Source organism: Nerophis ophidion, linkage group LG06 (genome assembly GCF_033978795.1).
Source record: "Nerophis ophidion isolate RoL-2023_Sa linkage group LG06, RoL_Noph_v1.0, whole genome shotgun sequence".
NCBI lineage: Eukaryota > Metazoa > Chordata > Actinopteri > Syngnathiformes > Syngnathidae > Nerophis > Nerophis ophidion.
Genome location: NC_084616.1, coordinates 8,685,586 through 8,704,857, shown reverse-complemented (window position 1 = coordinate 8,704,857; position 19,272 = coordinate 8,685,586). Strand labels below are relative to the sequence as shown.

At 44.2% G+C, this 19,272-nt stretch overlaps 1 protein-coding gene across 1 annotated transcript in view; it reads left to right on the top strand.

Annotated features, from left to right (window-relative positions):
* Window positions 1-19,272, top strand: part of plxna2 (plexin A2) — an 801,241-nt gene that overhangs the window by 586,056 nt on the left and 195,913 nt on the right. The window contains exon 7 of the mRNA XM_061902603.1: window positions 16,140-16,293. Coding sequence (XP_061758587.1) covers window positions 16,140-16,293 — 154 coding nt within the window. The remainder of the gene's footprint in view (window positions 1-16,139; window positions 16,294-19,272) is intronic.

The following is a 19,272-nucleotide window of genomic DNA, read 5'->3' as shown; positions in this document are numbered from 1 at the left end:
AAAATAAACCGAAGTGCTGACAGTTAGCAATTTAGCCATTAGCGTCAAGTCGTAACAAAATGGGCAAAAAAAAGCTAGCATGCAATAACGTTAACATGCTAAAAAGTTAACACGCTTAAAAGAACAAAATGAACTGAAGTGCTAGCAGTTAGCACTATAGCCCGTTAGCGTCAAGTCACAAAATGGGCAAAAGCTAGTATGCAATGACGTTAACATGCTAAAAAGTTAACATGCTTAAAAGAACAAAATTTACTGAAGTGCTAACAGTTAGCACTATAGCCCGTTAGCATCAAGTAAGAAAATGGGGAAAAAAGCTATTATGAAATAACGTTAACGTGCTAAAAAGTTAACACGCTTAAAAGAACAAAATGAACTGAAGTGCTAACAGTTAGCACTATAACTCGTTAGCGTCAAGTCGTAACAAAATGGGCAAAAAAGCTAGCATGCAATAACGTTAACGTGCTAAAAAGTTAACATGCTTAAAAGAACAAAAGGAACTGAAGTGCTAACAGTTAGCACTATAGCCCGTTAGCGTCAAGTCGTAACAAAATGCGCGAAAAAAAGTCAGCATGCAATAACGTTAACGTGCTTGGAAGAACAAAATAAACCGAAGTGCTGAAAGTTAGCCATTTAGCCATTAGCGTCAAGTCGTAACAAAATGGGCAAAAAAAAGCTAGCATGCAATAACGTCAACGTGCTAAAAACTTAACATGCTTAAAAGAACGAAATGAACTGAAGTGCTAACAGTTAGCACTATAGCCCGTTAGCATCAAGTAACAAAATGGGGAAAAAAGATATTATGCAATAACGTTAACGTGCTAAAAAGTTAACACGCTTAAAAGAACAAAATGAACTGAAGTGCTATCAGTTAGCACTATAGTTCGTTAGCTTCAAGTCGTAACAAAATGGGCAGAAAAGCTAATATGCAATAACGTTAATGTGCTTGGAAGAACAAAATGAACTGAAGTTCTAACAATTAGCAGTATAGCCCGTTGGCGTCAAGTAATAAAATGGGCGAAAAAAGCCAACATGCAATAACGTAAATGTGCTAAAAACCTAACATGCTTTAAAGAACAAAATGAACTGAAGTGCTAACAGTTTGCACTAAAGCCCGTTAGCATCAAGTAACAAAATGGGGAAAAAAGCTATTATGCAATAACGTCAACGTGCTAAAAAGTTAACACGCTTAAAAGAACAAAATGAACTGAAGTGCTAACAATTAGCAGTATAGCCCGTTGGCGTCAAGTAATAAAATGGGCGAAAAAAGCCAACATGCAATAACGTAAATGTGCTAAAAACTCAACATGATTGAAAGAACAAAATTAACTTAAGTGCTAACAGTTAGCATTATAGCCCGTCAGGGTCAAGTAACAAAAATACTAGCATGCAATAACGTTAACGTGCTAAAAAATTAACACGCTTGAAAGAACAAAATGAACTGAAGTGTTAGCAGTTAGCACAATGGCCCGTTAGCGTCAAGTAGTAACAACATGGGCGAAAAAAGCCAGCATGCTATAACGTTAACGTGCTGAAATGTTAACATGCTTGAAAGAACAAAATGAACTGAAGTGCTAACAGTTAGCACTATAGCCCATTAGAGTCAAGTCAAAAAATGGGCAAAAAAGCTAGCATGCAATAATGTTAACGTGCTAAAAAGTTAACACGCTTAAAAGAACAAAATGAACTGAAGTGCTAACAGTTAGCACTATAGCCCGTTAGCATCAAGTAACAAAATGGGGAAAAAAGCTATTATGCAATAACGTTAACGTGCTAAAAAGTTAACACGCTTAAAAGAACAAAATGAACTGAAGTGCTATCAGTTAGCACTATAGTTCGTTAGCTTCAAGTCGTAACAAAATGGGCAGAAAAGCTAATATGCAATAACGTTAATGTGCTTGGAAGAACAAAATGAACTGAAGTTCTAACAATTAGCAGTATAGCCCGTTGGCGTCAAGTAATAAAATGGGCGAAAAAAGCCAACATGCAATAACGTAAATGTGCTAAAAACCTAACATGCTTTAAAGAACAAAATGAACTGAAGTGCTAACAGTTTGCACTAAAGCCCGTTAGCATCAAGTAACAAAATGGGGAAAAAAGCTATTATGCAATAACGTCAACGTGCTAAAAAGTTAACACGCTTAAAAGAACAAAATGAACTGAAGTGCTAACAATTAGCAGTATAGCCCGTTGGCGTCAAGTAATAAAATGGGCGAAAAAAGCCAACATGCAATAACGTAAATGTGCTAAAAACTCAACATGATTGAAAGAACAAAATTAACTTAAGTGCTAACAGTTACCATTATAGCCCGTTAGGGTCAAGTAACAAAAATACTAGCATGCAATAACGTTAACGTGCTAAAAAATTAACACGCTTGAAAGAACAAAATGAACTGAAGTGTTAGCAGTTAGCACAATGGCCCGTTAGCGTCAAGTAGTAACAACATGGGCGAAAAAAGCCAGCATGCTATAACGTTAACGTGCTGAAATGTTAACATGCTTGAAAGAACAAAATGAACTGAAGTGCTAACAGTTAGCACTATAGCCCATTAGAGTCAAGTCACAAAATGGGCAAAAAAGCTAGCATGCAATAACGTTAACGTGCTAAAAAGTTAACACGCTTAAAAGAACAAAATGAACTGAAGTGCTAACAATTAGCACAATAGCCCGTTAGCATCAAGTAAGAAAATGGGGAAAAAAGCTATTATGCAATAACGTTAACATGCTCAAATTTAACACGCTTGAAAGAACAAAATGAACTGAAGTGCTAACAATTAGCACTATAGCCCGTTAGCGTCAAGTAACAAAATGGGCAAAAAAGCTAGCATGCAATAACGTTAACGTGCTGAAAATTTAACACATTTGAAAGAACGAAATGAACTGAAGTGCTAACAGTTAGCACTATAGCCCGTTAGCGTCAAGTCACAAAATGGGCAAAAAAGCTAGCATGCAATATCGTTAACGTGCTAAAAAGTTAACATGCTTAAAAGAACAAAATTAACTGAAGTGCTAACGGTTAGCACTATAGCCCGTTAGCGTCAAGTCGTAACAAAATGGGCGAAAAAAAGTCAGCATGCAATGACGTTAACGTGCTAAAAAGTTAACATGTTTAAAAGAACAAAGTGAACTGAAGTGCTAACAGTTAGCACTATAGCCCGTTAGCGTCAAGTCGTAACAAAATGGGCAAAAAAAAAGCTAGCATGCAATAACGTTAACATGCTAAAAAGTTAACACGCTTAAAAGAACAAAATGAACTGAAGTGCTAGCAGTTAGCACTATAACCCGTTAGCGTCAAGTCACAAAATGGGCAAAAAAGCTATTATGCAATAACGTTAACATGCTAAAAAGTTAACACGTTTAAAAGAACAAAATGAACTGAAGTGCTAACAGTTAGCACTAAAGCCCGTTAGCGTCAAGTCGTAACAAAATGGGCGAAAAAAAAGCAGCATGCAATAACGTTAATGTGCTTGGAAGAACAAAATGAACTGAAGTGCTAACAATTAGCAGTATAGCCTGTTGGCGTCAAGTAACAAAATGGGCGAAAAAAGCCAACATGCAATAACGTAAATGTGCTAAAAACTTAACATGATTGAAAGAACAAAATGAACTGAAGTGCTAACAGTTAGCATTATAGCCCGTTAGCGTCAAGTAGTAACAACATGGGCAAAAAAGATAGCATGCTATAACGTTAACGTGTTGAAACGTTAACATGCTTGAAAGAACAAAAGGAACTGAAGTGCTAACAGTTAGCACTATTGCCCGTTAGCGTCAAGTCGTAACAAAATGGGCGAAAAAAAGTCAGCATGCAATAACGTTAACGTGCTTGTAAGAACAAAATAAACCGAAGTGCTGACAGTTAGCAATTTAGCCGTTAGCATCAAGTCGTAACAAAATGGGCAAAAAAAAAGCTAGCATGCAATGACGTTAACATGCTAAAATTTAACTCTCTTGAAAGAACAAAATGAACAGAAGTGCTAACAGTTAGCACTTTAGCCCGTTAGCGTCAAGTCGTAACAAAATGGGCGAAAAAAAGTCAGCATGCAATAACGTTAACGTGCTTGGAAGAACAAAATAAACCGAAGTGCTGACAGTTAGCAATTTAGCAATTAGCATCAAGTCGTAACAAAATGGGCAAAAAAAAAGCTAGCATGCAATGACGTTAACGTGCTAAAAAGTTAACATGTTTAAAAGAACAAAATGAACTGAAGTGCTAACAGTTAGCACTATAGCCCGTTAGCGTCAAGTCACAAAATGGGCAAAAAAGCTAGCATGCAATAACGTTAACGTGCTAAAAAGTTAACATGCTTAAAAGAACAAAATGAACTGAAGTGCTAACAGTTAGTACTTTAGCCCGTTAGCGGCAAGTCGTAACAAAATGGGCGAAAAAAGCTAGCATGCAATAACGTTAACATGCTAAAATTTAACACGCTTGAAAGAACAAAATGAACCGAAGTGCTAACAGTTAGCACTATAGCCCGTTAGCGTCAAGTCGTAACAAAATGGGCGAAAAAAAGTCAGCATGCAATAACGTTAACGTGCTTGGAAGAACAAAATAAACCGAAGTGCTGACAGTTAGCAATTTAGCAATTAGCATCAAGTCGTAACAAAATGGGCAAAAAAAAAGCTAGCATGCAATGACGTTAACGTGCTAAAAAGTTAACATGTTTAAAAGAACAAAATGAACTGAAGTGCTAACAGTTAGCACTATAGCCCGTTAGCGTCAAGTCACAAAATGGGCAAAAAAGCTAGCATGCAATAACGTTAACGTGCTAAAAAGTTAACATGCTTAAAAGAACAAAATGAACTGAAGTGCTAACAGTTAGTACTTTAGCCCGTTAGCGGCAAGTCGTAACAAAATGGGAAAAAAAGCTAGCATGCAATAACGTTAACGTGCTGAAACGTTAACATGCTTGAAAGAACAAAAGGAACTGAAGTGCTAACAGTTAGCACTATAGCCCATTAGAGTCAAGTCACAAAATGGGCAAAAAAGCTAGCATGCAATATCGTTAACGTGCTAAAAAGTTAACATGCTTAAAAGAACAAAATGAACTGAAGTGCTAACAGTTAGCACTATAGCCCGTTAGCGTCAAGTCGTAACAAAATTGGCGAAAAAAAGTCAGCATGCAATGACGTTAACGTGCTAAAAAGTTAACATGTTTAAAAGAACAAAGTGAACTGAAGTGCTAACAGTTAGCACTATAGCCCGTTAGCGTCAAGTCGTAACAAAATGGGCAAAAAAAAAAGCTAGCATGCAATAACGTTAACATGCTAAAAAGTTAACACGCTTAAAAGAACAAAATGAACTGAAGTGCTAGCAGTTAGCACTATAACCCGTTAGTGTCAAGTCACAAAATGGGCAAAAAAGCTAGCATGCAATAACGGTAACGTGCTTGGAAGAACAAAATAAACCGAAGTGCTGAAAGTTAGCAATTTAGCCATTAGCGTCAAGTCGTAACAAAATGGGCAAAAAAAAGCTAGCATGCAATAACGTCAACGTGCTAAAAACTTAACATGCTTAAAAGAACAAAATGAACTGAAGTGCTAACAGTTAGCACTATAGCCCGTTAGCATCAAGTAACAAAATGGGGAAAAAAGCTATTATGCAATAACGTTAACGTGCTAAAAAGTTAACACGCTTAAAAGAACAAAATGAACTGAAGTGCTATCAGTTAGCACTATAGTTCGTTAGCTTCAAGTCGTAACAAAATGGGCAGAAAAGCTAATATGCAATAACGTTAATGTGCTTGGAAGAACAAAATGAACTGAAGTTCTAACAATTAGCAGTATAGCCCGTTGGCGTCAAGTAATAAAATGGGCGAAAAAAGCCAACATGCAATAACGTAAATGTGCTAAAAACTCAACATGATTGAAAGAACAAAATTAACTTAAGTGCTAACAGTTAGCATTATAGCCCGTTAGGGTCAAGTAACAAAAATACTAGCATGCAATAACGTTAACGTGCTAAAAAATTAACACGCTTGAAAGAACAAAATGAACTGAAGTGTTAGCAGTCAGCACAATGGCCCGTTAGCGTCAAGTCGTAACAAAATGGGCGAAAAAAAGTCAGCATGCAATGACGTTAACGTGCTAAAAAGTTAACATGTTTAAAAGAACAAAGTGAACTGAAGTGCTAAGAGTTAGCACTATAGCCCGTTAGCGTCAAGTCGTAACAAAATGGGCAAAAAAAAAGCTAGCATGCAATAACGTTAACATGCTAAAAAGTTAACACGCTTAAAAGAACAAAATGAACTGAAGTGCTAGCTGTTAGCACTATAGCCCGTTAGCGTCAAGTCGTAACAAAATGGGCGAAAAAAAGTCAGCATGCAATAACGTTAATGTGCTTGGAAGAACAAAATGAACTGAAGTGCTAACAGTTAGCACTTTAGCCCGTTAGCGGCAAGTCGTAACAAAATGGGCAAAAAAGCTAGCATGCAATAACGTTAACTTGCTGAAACGTTAACATGCTTGAAAGAACAAAAGGAACTGAAGTGCTAACAGTTAGCACAATAGCCCATTAGCTTAGGGACCAGTACCGGTACCAAAATATTGCTATGGAGACAAGCCTAACTTGGCGATCCCTCCAAGTCTTGAGTTTCTAGTTGGTAAAGACGGTTCATGTCCGTTCAACACGAAGATTAGCCACACCTTCTTAGCCAACCGCTAATATCGATGGCTGTTTTAAAGCCGACATTTCTCAGGCGATAATTTCCCCGCCAATAAAAAAAAAAATTTCCACGGGGTCCCTGGTTAGCTATCGCCATGACGACGCCTCCTCCCGCCCAGGAGCGATAAAACACGGAGGAAATAATCCCTTCACCTCTCTCCCGCCAATTAGGCCGCCGGCTTCTGAAAAAAGGCTAAAAAGACTCGACACTCGGGAGACGAGGCGACGACTTTGCCTCGTTGGAGTGTCGGAGTGTGAAGACGCCACGCAGACGCCACGCAGACGCCACGCAGACGCCACGCAGACGCCACGCAGACGCCTCTCTCCCCCGCCGGCACCAGGAAGGCTAATTAGCGCGAGAGCTTACTCGGGGAATTCAACTTCGGACAAAAGGCGTTGATTGCCGTAATCAAGCATCGCTGCCAAAATTGTCCCCGATTGTTTTTTTTTGGGATGGAAATAAACTCGCTTTAGTTCGCTCTCCTTCCACAATTCAACTTGAGCCAAGTTGTTTGAACACAAACAAAAAAAACGACTTTGAAATACTCGATATTTGGTTCGCAGCCGAGTGTGAAGCGACCGGAATGAGAATCAGCACCTCCAAGTCCGAGTCCATGGTTCTCGCCCGGAAAAGGGTGGAGTGCCATCTCTGGGTTGGGGAGGAGACCCTGCCCCAAGTGGAGGAGTTCAAGTACCTAGGAGTCTTGTTCACGAGTGGGGGAAGAGTGGATCGTGAGATCGACGGGTGGATCGGTGCGGCGTCTTCAGTAATGCGGACGTTGTACCGATCCGTTGTGGTGAAGAAGGAGCTGAGCCGGAAGGCAAAGCTCTCAATTTACCGGTCGATCTACGTTCCCATCCTCACCTATGGTCATGAGCTTTGGGTCATGACCGAAAGGATAAGATCACGGGTACAAGCGGCCCAAATGAGTTTGGGTCTCTCCCTTAGAGATAGGGTGAGAAGCTCTGTCATCCGGGAGGAACTCAAAGTAAAGCCGCTGCTCCTCCACATGGAGAGGAGCCAGATGAGGTGGTTCGGGCATCTGGTCAGGATGCCACCCGAACGCCTCCCTAGGGATGTGTTTAGGGCACGTCCAGCTGGTAGGAGGCCACGGGGAAGACCCAGGACACGTTGGGAAGACTATGTCTCCCGGCTGGCCTGGGAACGCCTCGGGATCCCCCGGGAAGAGCTAGACGAAGTGGCTGGAGATAGGGAAGTCTGGGCTTCCCTGCTTAGGCTGCTGCCCCCGCGACCCGACCTCGGATAAGCAGAAGATGATGGATGGATGGATGGATATTGTAGCCTCATGCTATTCATGTTACACGGACTTATGTTGCTTGGAAAAGTTTTGGAATTGTTCCCCCTATCCATTTTATCTTTCCCGTACATCTTATTCCGCTTATCCGCGGTCTGGTCGCGGGGGCAGCAGCCTAAGCAGGGAAGCCCGGACTTCCCTCTCCGCAGCCACTTGGTCCAGCTCTTCCTGGGGGATCCCGAGGCGTTCCCAGGCCAGTCGGGAGACATAGTCTTGCCAACATGTCCTGGGTCTTCCCCGTGGCCTCCTACCGGTTGGACGTGCCCTAAACACCTCCCTAGGGAGGCGTTCGGGTGGCATCCTGACCAGATGCCCGAACCACCTCATCCGGCTCCTCTCCATGTGGAGGAGCAGCGGCTTTACTCTGAGCTCCTCCCGGATGGCAGAGCTTCTCACCCTATCTCTAAGGGAGAGACCCAAACTCATTTGGGCCGCTTTTACCCATGATCTTGTCCTTCCAGTCATAACCCAAAGCTCATGACCATAGGTGAGGATGGGAACGTAGATCATTCCTCACCACAACGGATCGATACAGCGTCCGCATTACTGAAGACGCCGCACCGATCTCTTCCCTCACTCGTGAACAAGACTCCTAGGTACCTGAACTCCTCCACTTGGTGCAGGGTCTCCTCCCCAACCCGGAGATGGCACTCCACCCTTTTCCGGGCGAGAACCATGGACTTGGAGTCGTAGGTGCTGATTCTCATCCCAATCGCGTCACACTCGGCTGCAAACCGATCCAGTGAGAGCTGAAGATCCTGGCCCGATAAAGCCATCAGGACCACATGCCTTCAACGCCCTGACTGCGCCTAGAAATTCTGTCCATAAAAGTTATGACAAAGGGAAGCCTTGGCGGAGTCCAACCCTCACTGGAAACGGGTCTGACTTACCGCCGGCAATGCGGACCAAGGTCTGACACTGATCATACAGGGAGCGGACCGCCACAATCAGACAGTCCGATACTGGAAACAGGTCCGACCTACTGCAGGCAATGCGGACCAAGGTCTGACACTGATCATACAGGGAGCGGACTGCCACAATCAGACAGTCCGATACTGGAAACAGGTCAGACTTACTGCCGGCAATGCAGACCAAGGTCTGACACTGATCATACAGGGAGCGGACTCCCACAATCAGACAGTCAGACACTGGAAACGGGTCCGACTCACTGCCAGCAATGTGGACCAAGGTCTGACACTGATCATACAGGGAGCGGACCGCCAATATCAGACAGTCCGATACTGGAAACAGGTCCGACTTACTGCCGGCAATGCGGATCAAGGTCTGACACTGATCATACAGGGAGCGGACTGGCACAATCAGACAGTCCGATACTGGAAACAGGTCTGACTTACTGCCGACAATGCGGACCAAGCTCTGACACTGATCATACAGGGAGCGGACCGCCACATTCAGACAGTCCGATACTGGAAACAGGTCCGACTTATTGCTGGCAATGCAGACCAAGGTCTGACACTGATCATACAGGGAGTGGAACGCCACAATCAGACAGTCCGATACTAGAAACAGGTCCGACTTACTGCCAGCAATGTGGACCAAGGTCTGACACTGACCATACAGGGAGCGGATCACCACATTCAGACGGTCCGATACTGGAATTGAGTCCGACTTACTGCCGACAATGCAGACCAAGCTCTGACACTGATCATACAGGGAGCGGACCGCCACAATCAGACAGTCCGATACTAGAAACAGGTCCGACTTACTGCCGGCAATGCAGACCAAGGTCTGACACTGATCATACAGTGAGCGGACTGCCACAATCCGACAGTCCGACACTGGAAACGGGTCCGACTTACTGCCGGCAATGCAGACCAAGGTCTGACACTGATCATACAGGGAGCGGACTGCCACAATCAGACAGTCCGACACTGGAAACGGGTCTGACTCACTGCCGGCAATGTGGACCAAGGTCTGACACTGATCATACAGGGAGCGGACTGCCACAATCAGACAGTCCGATACTGGAAACAGGTCCGACTTACTGCCGGCAATGCGGACCAAGGTCTGACACTGATCATACAGGGAGCGGACTGCAACAATCAGACAGTCCGATACTAGAAACAGGTCCGACTTACTGACGGCAATGCGAACCAAGGTCTGACACTGATCATACAGGGAGTGGACCGCCACAATCAGACAGTCCGATACTAGAAACAGGTCCGACTTACTGACGGCAATGCGAACCAAGGTCTGACACTGATCATACAGGGAGCGGACCGCCACAATCAGACAGTCCGACACTGGAAACAGGTCCGACTTACTGCCGGCAATGCAGACCAAGGTCTGACACTGATCATACAGGGAGCGGACCGCCACAATCAGACAGTCCGATACTGGAAACAGGTCCGACTTACTGCCGGCAATGCAGTCCAAGGTCTGACACTGATCATACAGGGAGCAGACTGCCACAATCAGACAGTCCGACACTGGAAACGGGTCTGACTCACTGCCGGCAATGTGTACCAAGGTCTGACACTGATCATACAGGGAGCGGACTGCCACAATCAGACAGTCCGACACTAGAAACGGGTCCGACTCACTGCCGGCAATGTGGACTAAGGTCTGACACTGATCATACAGGGAGCGGACCGCCACAGTCAGACAGTCCGACACCCCATACTCTCTGAGCACTTCCCACAGGACTTCCTGAGGGACACGTCGGCACGGACATCAGTCTTTCCCGTTCATTAAGTATTCATTCCACATCCCAAGTCATGGTGGCGGCGACGTCTCTTTCGAATGTCTGCCCTATCAACTTTCGATGGCAGGTTCTGTGCCTACCATGGTGACAACGAGTAACAGGGAATCAGGGTTCGATTCCGGATAGGGTGCCTGAGAAACAGCTACCACATCCAAGGAAGGCAGCAGGCGCGCAAATTACCCATTCCCGACACGGGGAGGTAGTGCCAACAAGAATGACAAACACATTTCGGGAGAACATCCGCACTGTAACACAACATAAACACAACAGAACAAATACCCAGAATCCCATGCATCCCTAACTATTAAGGGGTAAATTATACACCCCCCGAACCCCCCTCCACCGTGCGTCGTTTGAGGTGGGCGGGGTTAAGGGGGACGGTGGCAGCATCACAGTACGGAGGGGGGAAAGTTTACGCTGCTACAGAAAGAAAGAAAGAAAGAAAGAAAGGAGAGAAACAAAGAAGTTTTGGAGACGTTCCCCCTATCCGTTTTATCTTTCCCGTTCATTAAGTATTTATTAACATCCCAAGTCAGCATTTCAGTACGGAGGAGGGAAAGTTTACACTGCTACAGAAAGAAAGAAAGGCCAGAAAGAAGAGAGAGAGAGAGAGACAAAGAGGTCTTCAAGATGTTTACATCTGCGTTGAGAAATGTGAGAAGGAGGAGTTAAGGGTTGGAGCGAAGCGTCCTATCCTGAGAGAGGGAGGACCGTGAGCGCGAAACATCTGATTGTCATGTTAGCACAACCGGGAAGGTTTTCGTTAAAACATTCGTCAGGCTGTCGAAGGTTCTCTGGAATCCCTAGCGCCCCCTGCTGCTCCGCCACCGTCGCCCCAAGTTCTCGCGGCGACACAACTTAACCCCAACGACCGACATCGGAGCGGTCTTCAAGATCGCGGGCGGTCTTCCAGGCGGCCGCTAACGAGGGACGCCGCCAGTTAAGCTGCTCGGCTGCCTGGCGGCTCCCAGCGGCCCTTCAGCGTTTAGTTATCAGGCAGATGGGGAGGGGGGGAGTGGGGGGGAGTGGGGGGGACCCCCACAAAAGGCAAACTTCAAACAGCGAGCGCCGCGAAGGAAGAAGACGAGGGCGAAACGACACCATGATGATCTCCGGCTGCGGAGCGCAATCACATGACATGTAATTCTATATTTGCTTATTTAGAGGCTGGGTCCTCAAGCGCCCGTGTCGCCGACTCTCCTGAGAGACACTTCAAACGCCAGCATCTGCATATGTGCATACATATACTATATATATATATATATATATATATATATATATATATATATATATATATATATATATATATATATATATATATATATAAACCCATGCCTTGGCCACTAATACACCCCCATACCATCACACATGCTGCCTTTTACACCCTAGAACAACCCGGATGGTTCTTTTCCTCTTTGGTCCACAGTTTCCAAAAACAATTTGAAATGTGGACTCGTCAGACCACAGAACACTTTTCCACTTTGCATCAGTCCATCTTAGATGATCTCAGGCCCCAGCCAAGCCGGTGGAGTTTCTGGGTGTTGTTGATAAAATGGCGTTGGCTTTGCGTAGTAGAGTTTTAACTTGCACTTACAGATGTAGCGACCAACTGTAGTTACTGACAGTGGTTTTCTGAAGTCTTCCTGAGCCCATGTGGTGATATCCTTTACACACGGATGTGGCTTTTTGATGCAGTAGAGACTTAGGGATGCAAGGTGCGTAATATCATTGCTTATGTGCAGTGATTTCTCCAAATTCTTTGAACCTTTTGATGATGTTACGGAAGTTTGAGATTATATATATATATATATATATATATATATATATATATATATATATATATATAGTGTTAGCATACGTCACACACCCTTGAAAAAAGCTATGAAAACATGACTTTGACAAATATTTTTCATTAAATATTTTAATTCCTACATACATACTGTCATATCCGGGCTATAGAGCGCACCCACCATGTTTGAGATTATATTCAATTGACTAGACTGCAAATATAAACTCATTTGGAATTTGATGCCCGCAACATGTTTTGCAAAAAAGCTGGCACAAGTGGCAAAAAAGAGTGAGGAAGTTGAGTAATGCTCATCAAACACTTATTTGGAACATCCCACAGGTGAACGGGCTAATTGGGAACAGGTGGGTGCCATGATTGGCTATAAAAAGCAGCTTCCGTGAAATGCTCACTCGTTCACAAACAAGGACGGGGCGAGGGTCGCCGCTTTGTCAACAAACGCCTGAGCAAATAGCTTAAGAATATTTCTCAACAAGGAATTTAGGGATTTCACCATCAACGCTCCGTAATATCGTCAAAAGGTTCGGAGAAAGTGGAGAAATCACTGCACGTAAGCCATAATATTACACATGTTGGATCCCTCAGGCGCTACGGCATCAAAAAGCCACATCAGTGTGTAAAAGATATCACCACACTGGAACACTTCGGAAAACCACTGTCAGTAACTACAGTTGGTCGCTACATCTGTAAGTGCAAGTTAAAACTCTACTATGCGAGGCCAACGCCATTTTATCAACAACACCCTGAAACTCCACCGGCTTGGCTGGGCCCGAGCTCATCTAAGATGGACTGATGCAAAGTGGAAAAGTGTCCTGTGGTCTGACGAGTCCACATTTCAAATTGTTTTTGGAAACTGTGGACCAAAGAGGAAAAGAACCATCCGGATTGTTCTAGGGTGTAAAAGTCAGCATGTGTGATGGTATGGGGGTGTATTAGTGGCCAAGGCCTGGGTAACTTACACATCTGTGAAGGCACCATGTTCTTATTTAAACGGGGATAGCAGCTCCATTCTATGTGTCATACTTGATCATTTCGCCATATTGCCATATTTTTGCTGAAAGGATTTAGTAGAGAACATCCACGATAAAGTTGGCAACTTTTGGTTGCTAATAAAAAAGCCTTGCCTGTACCGGAAGTAGCAGACGATGTGCGCGTGACGTCACGGGTTGTGGAGCTCCTCACATCTGAACGTTGTTTACAATCATGGCCACCAGCAGCAAGAGCGATTCGGACCGAGAAAGCGACAATTTCCCCATTAATTTGAGCGAGGATGAAAGATCCGTCGATGAGGAAAGTGAGAGTGAAGGGCTAAAAAAATAAATAAAATAAAAAAAGGACAATACAGTGGGAGCGATTCAGATGTTATTAGACAAATTTACTAGGATAATTCTGTAAAATCCCTTATCTGCTTATTGTGTTACTAGTGTTTTAGTGAGATTATATGGTTGTACCTGTACAACCTGGAGGTCGGCCCCGCACCTTTCTTCAGCACCAGTCGACAGGTGGTGGTGATGCCCATCTCTGCCCTTCATAATCAATCAATCAATCAATGTTTATTTATATAGCCTGCACAAATCATTACGACTACAACATCCTCGGAAGAACCCACAAAAGGGCAAGGAAAACTCACACCCAGTGGGCAGGGAGAATTCACATCCAGTGGGACGCCAGTGACAATGCTGACTATGAGAAACCTTGGAGAAGACCTCAGATGTGGGCGACCCCCCCTCTCTAGGGGACCGAAAGCAATGGATGTCGAGCGGGTCTAACATGATACTGTGAAAGTTCAATCCATAGTGGCTCCAACACAGCCGCGAGAGTTCAGTTCAAGCGGATCCAAGACAGCAGCGAGAGTCCCGTCCACAGGAAACCATCTCAAGCGGATCAGCAGCGTAGAGATGTCCCCAACCGATACAGGCGAGCGGTCCATCCTGGGTCCCGACGAGCGGTCCATCCTGGGTCTCGACTCTGGACAGCCAGTACTTCATCCATGGTTATCGGACCGGACCCCCTCCACAAGGGAGGGGGGGACATAGGAGAAAGAAAAGAAGCGGCAGATCAACTGGTCTAAAAAGGAGGTCTATTTAAAGGCTAGAGTATACAAATGTGTTTTAAGGTGAGACTTAAATGCTTCTACTGAGGTGGCATCTCGAACTGTTACCGGGAGGGCATTCCAGAGTACTGGAGCCCGAACGGAAAACGCTCTATAGCCCGCAGACTTTTTTTGGGGGGCTCTAGGAATCACTAATAAGCCGGAGTATTTTGAACGCAGATTTCTTGCCGGGACATATGGTACAATACAATCGGCAAGATAGGATGGAGCTAGACCGTGTAGTATTTTATACGTAAGTAGTAAAACCTTAAAGTCACATCTTAAGTGCACAGGAAGCCAGTATAGGTATATATGTATGTATATATGTATATAAAGGTATATACAGTATAGGTATATATGTATGTATATATGTATATAAAGGTATATACAGTATAGGTATATATGTATGTATATATGTATATAAAGGTATATACAGTACAGGTATATATGTATGTATATATGTATATAAAGGTATATACAGTACAGGTATATATGTATGTATATATGTATATAAAGGTATATACAGTATAGGTATATATGTATGTATATATGTATATAAAGGTATATACAGTACAGGTATATATGTATGTATATATGTATATAAAGGTATATACAGTACAGGCGTAATATGATCAAACTTTCTTGTTCTTGTCAAAAGTCTAGCAGCCGCATTTTGTACAAAGGACCCTCTTCAAAACTCGATCTTTCGAAATGATCGCTGCATAATACACCGTAATTCGTGTGCGTGGTCCGATCCAACCGTGTTCGCTTGACCGCTCTGTTCCATAGTAAAGCTTCACCGCCATCTTTCGGGAATGTAAACAATGAAACACCGGCTGTGTTTGTGTCGCTAAAGGCGGCCGCAATACACCGCTTCCCACCTACAGCTTTCTTCTTTGACGTCTCCATTATCCATTGAACAAATTGCAAAAGATTCAGCAACACAGAAGTCTGGAATATTGTGGAATTATGCGATGAAAACAGTCGACTTATAGCTGTGAACGGTGCTGGACCAAAAATGTCCTCTACAATGCTACGTTTTAGCATGATACTTCCGTGCAAAATTTAAAATGTGTTGCAATGTTAATATTTCATCATTGATTTATAAACTATCAGACCGCGTGGTCGCTAGTAGTGGCTTTCAGTAGGCCTTTAATGCTGAAAGGTACATACGGCTTTTCGGAGCAACATATGTTGTTATCATGGACGCCCCTGCTTATTTCAGCGAGACGAAAAAACAGCGTAGCTTCATAGTAAAAAAAAAAAACATTTGTGGTGCAATATGACGGCTAAAATGTGAGAAGGGAGACTGTTGAAGAACTTAAGCCGTACATCAAGCAAGAATGGGAACGAATTCCACTTCAAAAATGTGTCTCCTCAGTTCCCAAAACTTTACTGAGTGTTGTTAAAAGGAAAGGCCATGTAACACACTGGTAAAAATGCCCTTTTTTGCAATGTGTTGCTGCCATTCCATTTAAAGTTCATGATTATTTGCAACAACAAAACATGAAATATCTTGTCTTGTGTTCCATGTGCAGCTGCTGGTGAAGGTCAGCGACGTTCCCGACCTTTCGGCGGGAATAACCTGCTCCTTCGGCAACCTGACGGAGGTGGAGGGGCAGGTGAAGGGCGACCAGATCCTGTGCGTGTCGCCGGCCGCCAAGGACGTGCCCCTCATCCCCGCTGACCAAGGTACCAAAACCGACGTGTCCCGCTAGTCAAGTCCAAACCCGCTTTGTGGTCAGGATTAAGGTGCCGGTTGGTCATTTTCAGTCCTAATCCTCAGTTATTGGACGTGTCCAACTAGTTAGGACACACCTTCTCATTCATGTGTTCATTGTGTTCTATTGACATTGTGGATAGTCACATCAGAACTATGAATGAACACATGTGGAGTTGTCTACTTCTTAACAACAAAAAGGTGAAATAAGTGAGCACATGTTTTATATTCTAGTTTCTTCAAAATAGCCAACTTTTGCACACTCTTGGCATTCTCTACATGAGCTTGAACACCATTCCAGGTGACTACCTCTTGAAGCCGGGAACATATGAATGAGGGAATGAATGAATGCCATTCCCAGTGGTCAACAAAGCATCTTTTTGAAAGTCTCTGGTCAGTTGCTGGGACATCACTTTCACTTTCACTTTCACTTTCACTTTCACCATTCCTGTCTTATTGGTTTCCACCATCTCTGTTACAAACACCTCACGCACACACACACACACACACACGCACGCACACTGACTCAAACACACTCACTCACTCACTCACTCACTCACACACTAACTCACTTAAACACACACACACACTCTCACTCACTCACTCACTTAAACACACTCACACACTGACTCAAACACATGCACGCACTCACTGACTCAAACACACTCACTCACTCACTCACTCACTCACACACTAACTCACTTAAACACACACACACACTCTCACTCACTCACTCACTTAAACACACTCACACACTGACTCAAACACATGCACGCACTCACTGACTCAAACACACTCACTCACTCACTCACTCACTCACTTAAACACACACACGCACTCTCACTCACTCACTTAAACACACTCACACACTGACTCAAACACATGCACGCACTCACTCACTCACTCACTGACTCAAACGCACTCACTCACTCACACACTAACTCACTTAAACACACACACACACACTCTCACTCACTCACTTAAACACACTCACACACTGACTCAAACACATGCACGCACTCACTCACTCACTCACTCAAACGCACTCACTCACTCACTCACTCACACACTAACTCACTTAAACACACACACACTCTCACTCACTCACTTAAACACACTCACACTGACTCAAACACATGCACACACTCACTGACTCAAACACACTCACTCACTCACTCAATCACTCACTCACTCACTCACTCACACACTAACTCAATTAAACACACACACACTCACTCACTCACTTAAACACACTCACACACGGACTCAAACACACGCACACACTCACTCACTCACTGACTCACCCACGCACTAACTGACTCAAGCAAACGCTCACTCACTCACTGACTCATCCACTCACTCACTGACTCAATTACACGCACACACACACTCACTAACTCACTCAGTCACCCACTTAAACACACACACACACTCTCACTCACTCACTTAAACACTCTCACTCACTTAAAAACATGCACTCACTCACTCACTCACTCTCACACACACACACACACACACACACACACACACACACACACACACACACACCACACACGCACACACTCTCACTCACTCACTCTCACACTCTCACACACACACTCTTACACACACACACACTCACTCACTCACTCACTCACTTACTCACTCACTCACTCACTCACTCCCTGAGTCTAACACACGCACACACTCACTCACTCATTCACTCACTTAAACTCACTTACTCACTCACTCACTCACTTACTCACACACACACACACACTGACTCAAACACACACACACTCACTCACTCACAGACTCAAAGACACACGCACACACTCACTTGTTCACTCACTGACTCGCACACACTCACTGACTCAAACATGCGCACACACTCTCACACTCACTCATTCACTCACTGACACACACACACACACACACACACACACACACACACACACACACACACACACACACACACACACACAATGTAGCGCTAATGATAATTGCAGGTTGAAGCTGCACACTCTCACACACTCTTACACACTCTTACACATTCACACTGATTTAAACACAAGCACACACACACGGACACACTCACACTTTCACTCACACACTAACTCTCTCACACACACACACAGACACAGACAGACAGACAGACAGACACACACACACACACACACACACACCGGGTGGAGGGGTCATTGATCCAGCCTGACCACCTCCCCAGTGATGCAGCATCATCATCATGTTAGTGGCAGAGAGATGTGGTCCACACGCTCCTGTTAGTGTCTGATGGAGGGCAAGTTTATCAGGACCCCTGCCTTAGCACACCAGGACCCCCGCCCTAGCAAATCAGGACCCCCCCCCTTAGAACATCAGGACCCCCGCCTTAGCACACCAGGACTACTTAGCACAGCCAGAAGGTGCTAGCAGTAATGTGGAAGATTAGTGGTGTGACTGCACTGAGAGACACATGTTGTTATCTGAACATTTGGCAAGTTGACCACCACGGACGATGAGCTTGAAAACCATTCCAGGTGACTACCTCTTGAAGCCGGGAACACATGAATGAGTGAATGAATGAATGTCATTCCCAGTGGTCAACAAAGCATCTTTTTGAAACTCTCTGGTCAGTTGCTGGGACATCACTTTCACTTTCACTTTCACTTTCACCATTCCTGTCTTATTGGTTTTCACCATCTCTGTTACAAACACCTCACGCACACACACGCACTCACTGACTCAAACACACTCACTCACCCACACACTAACTCACTTAAACACACACACACACTCTCACTCACTCACTCACTTAAACACACTCACACACTGACTCAAACACATGCACACACTCACTCACTCACTGACTCAAACGCACTCACTCACTCACTCACTCACTCACACACTAACTCACTTAAACACACACATACTCTCACTCACTCACTTAAACACACTCACACACTGACTCAAAC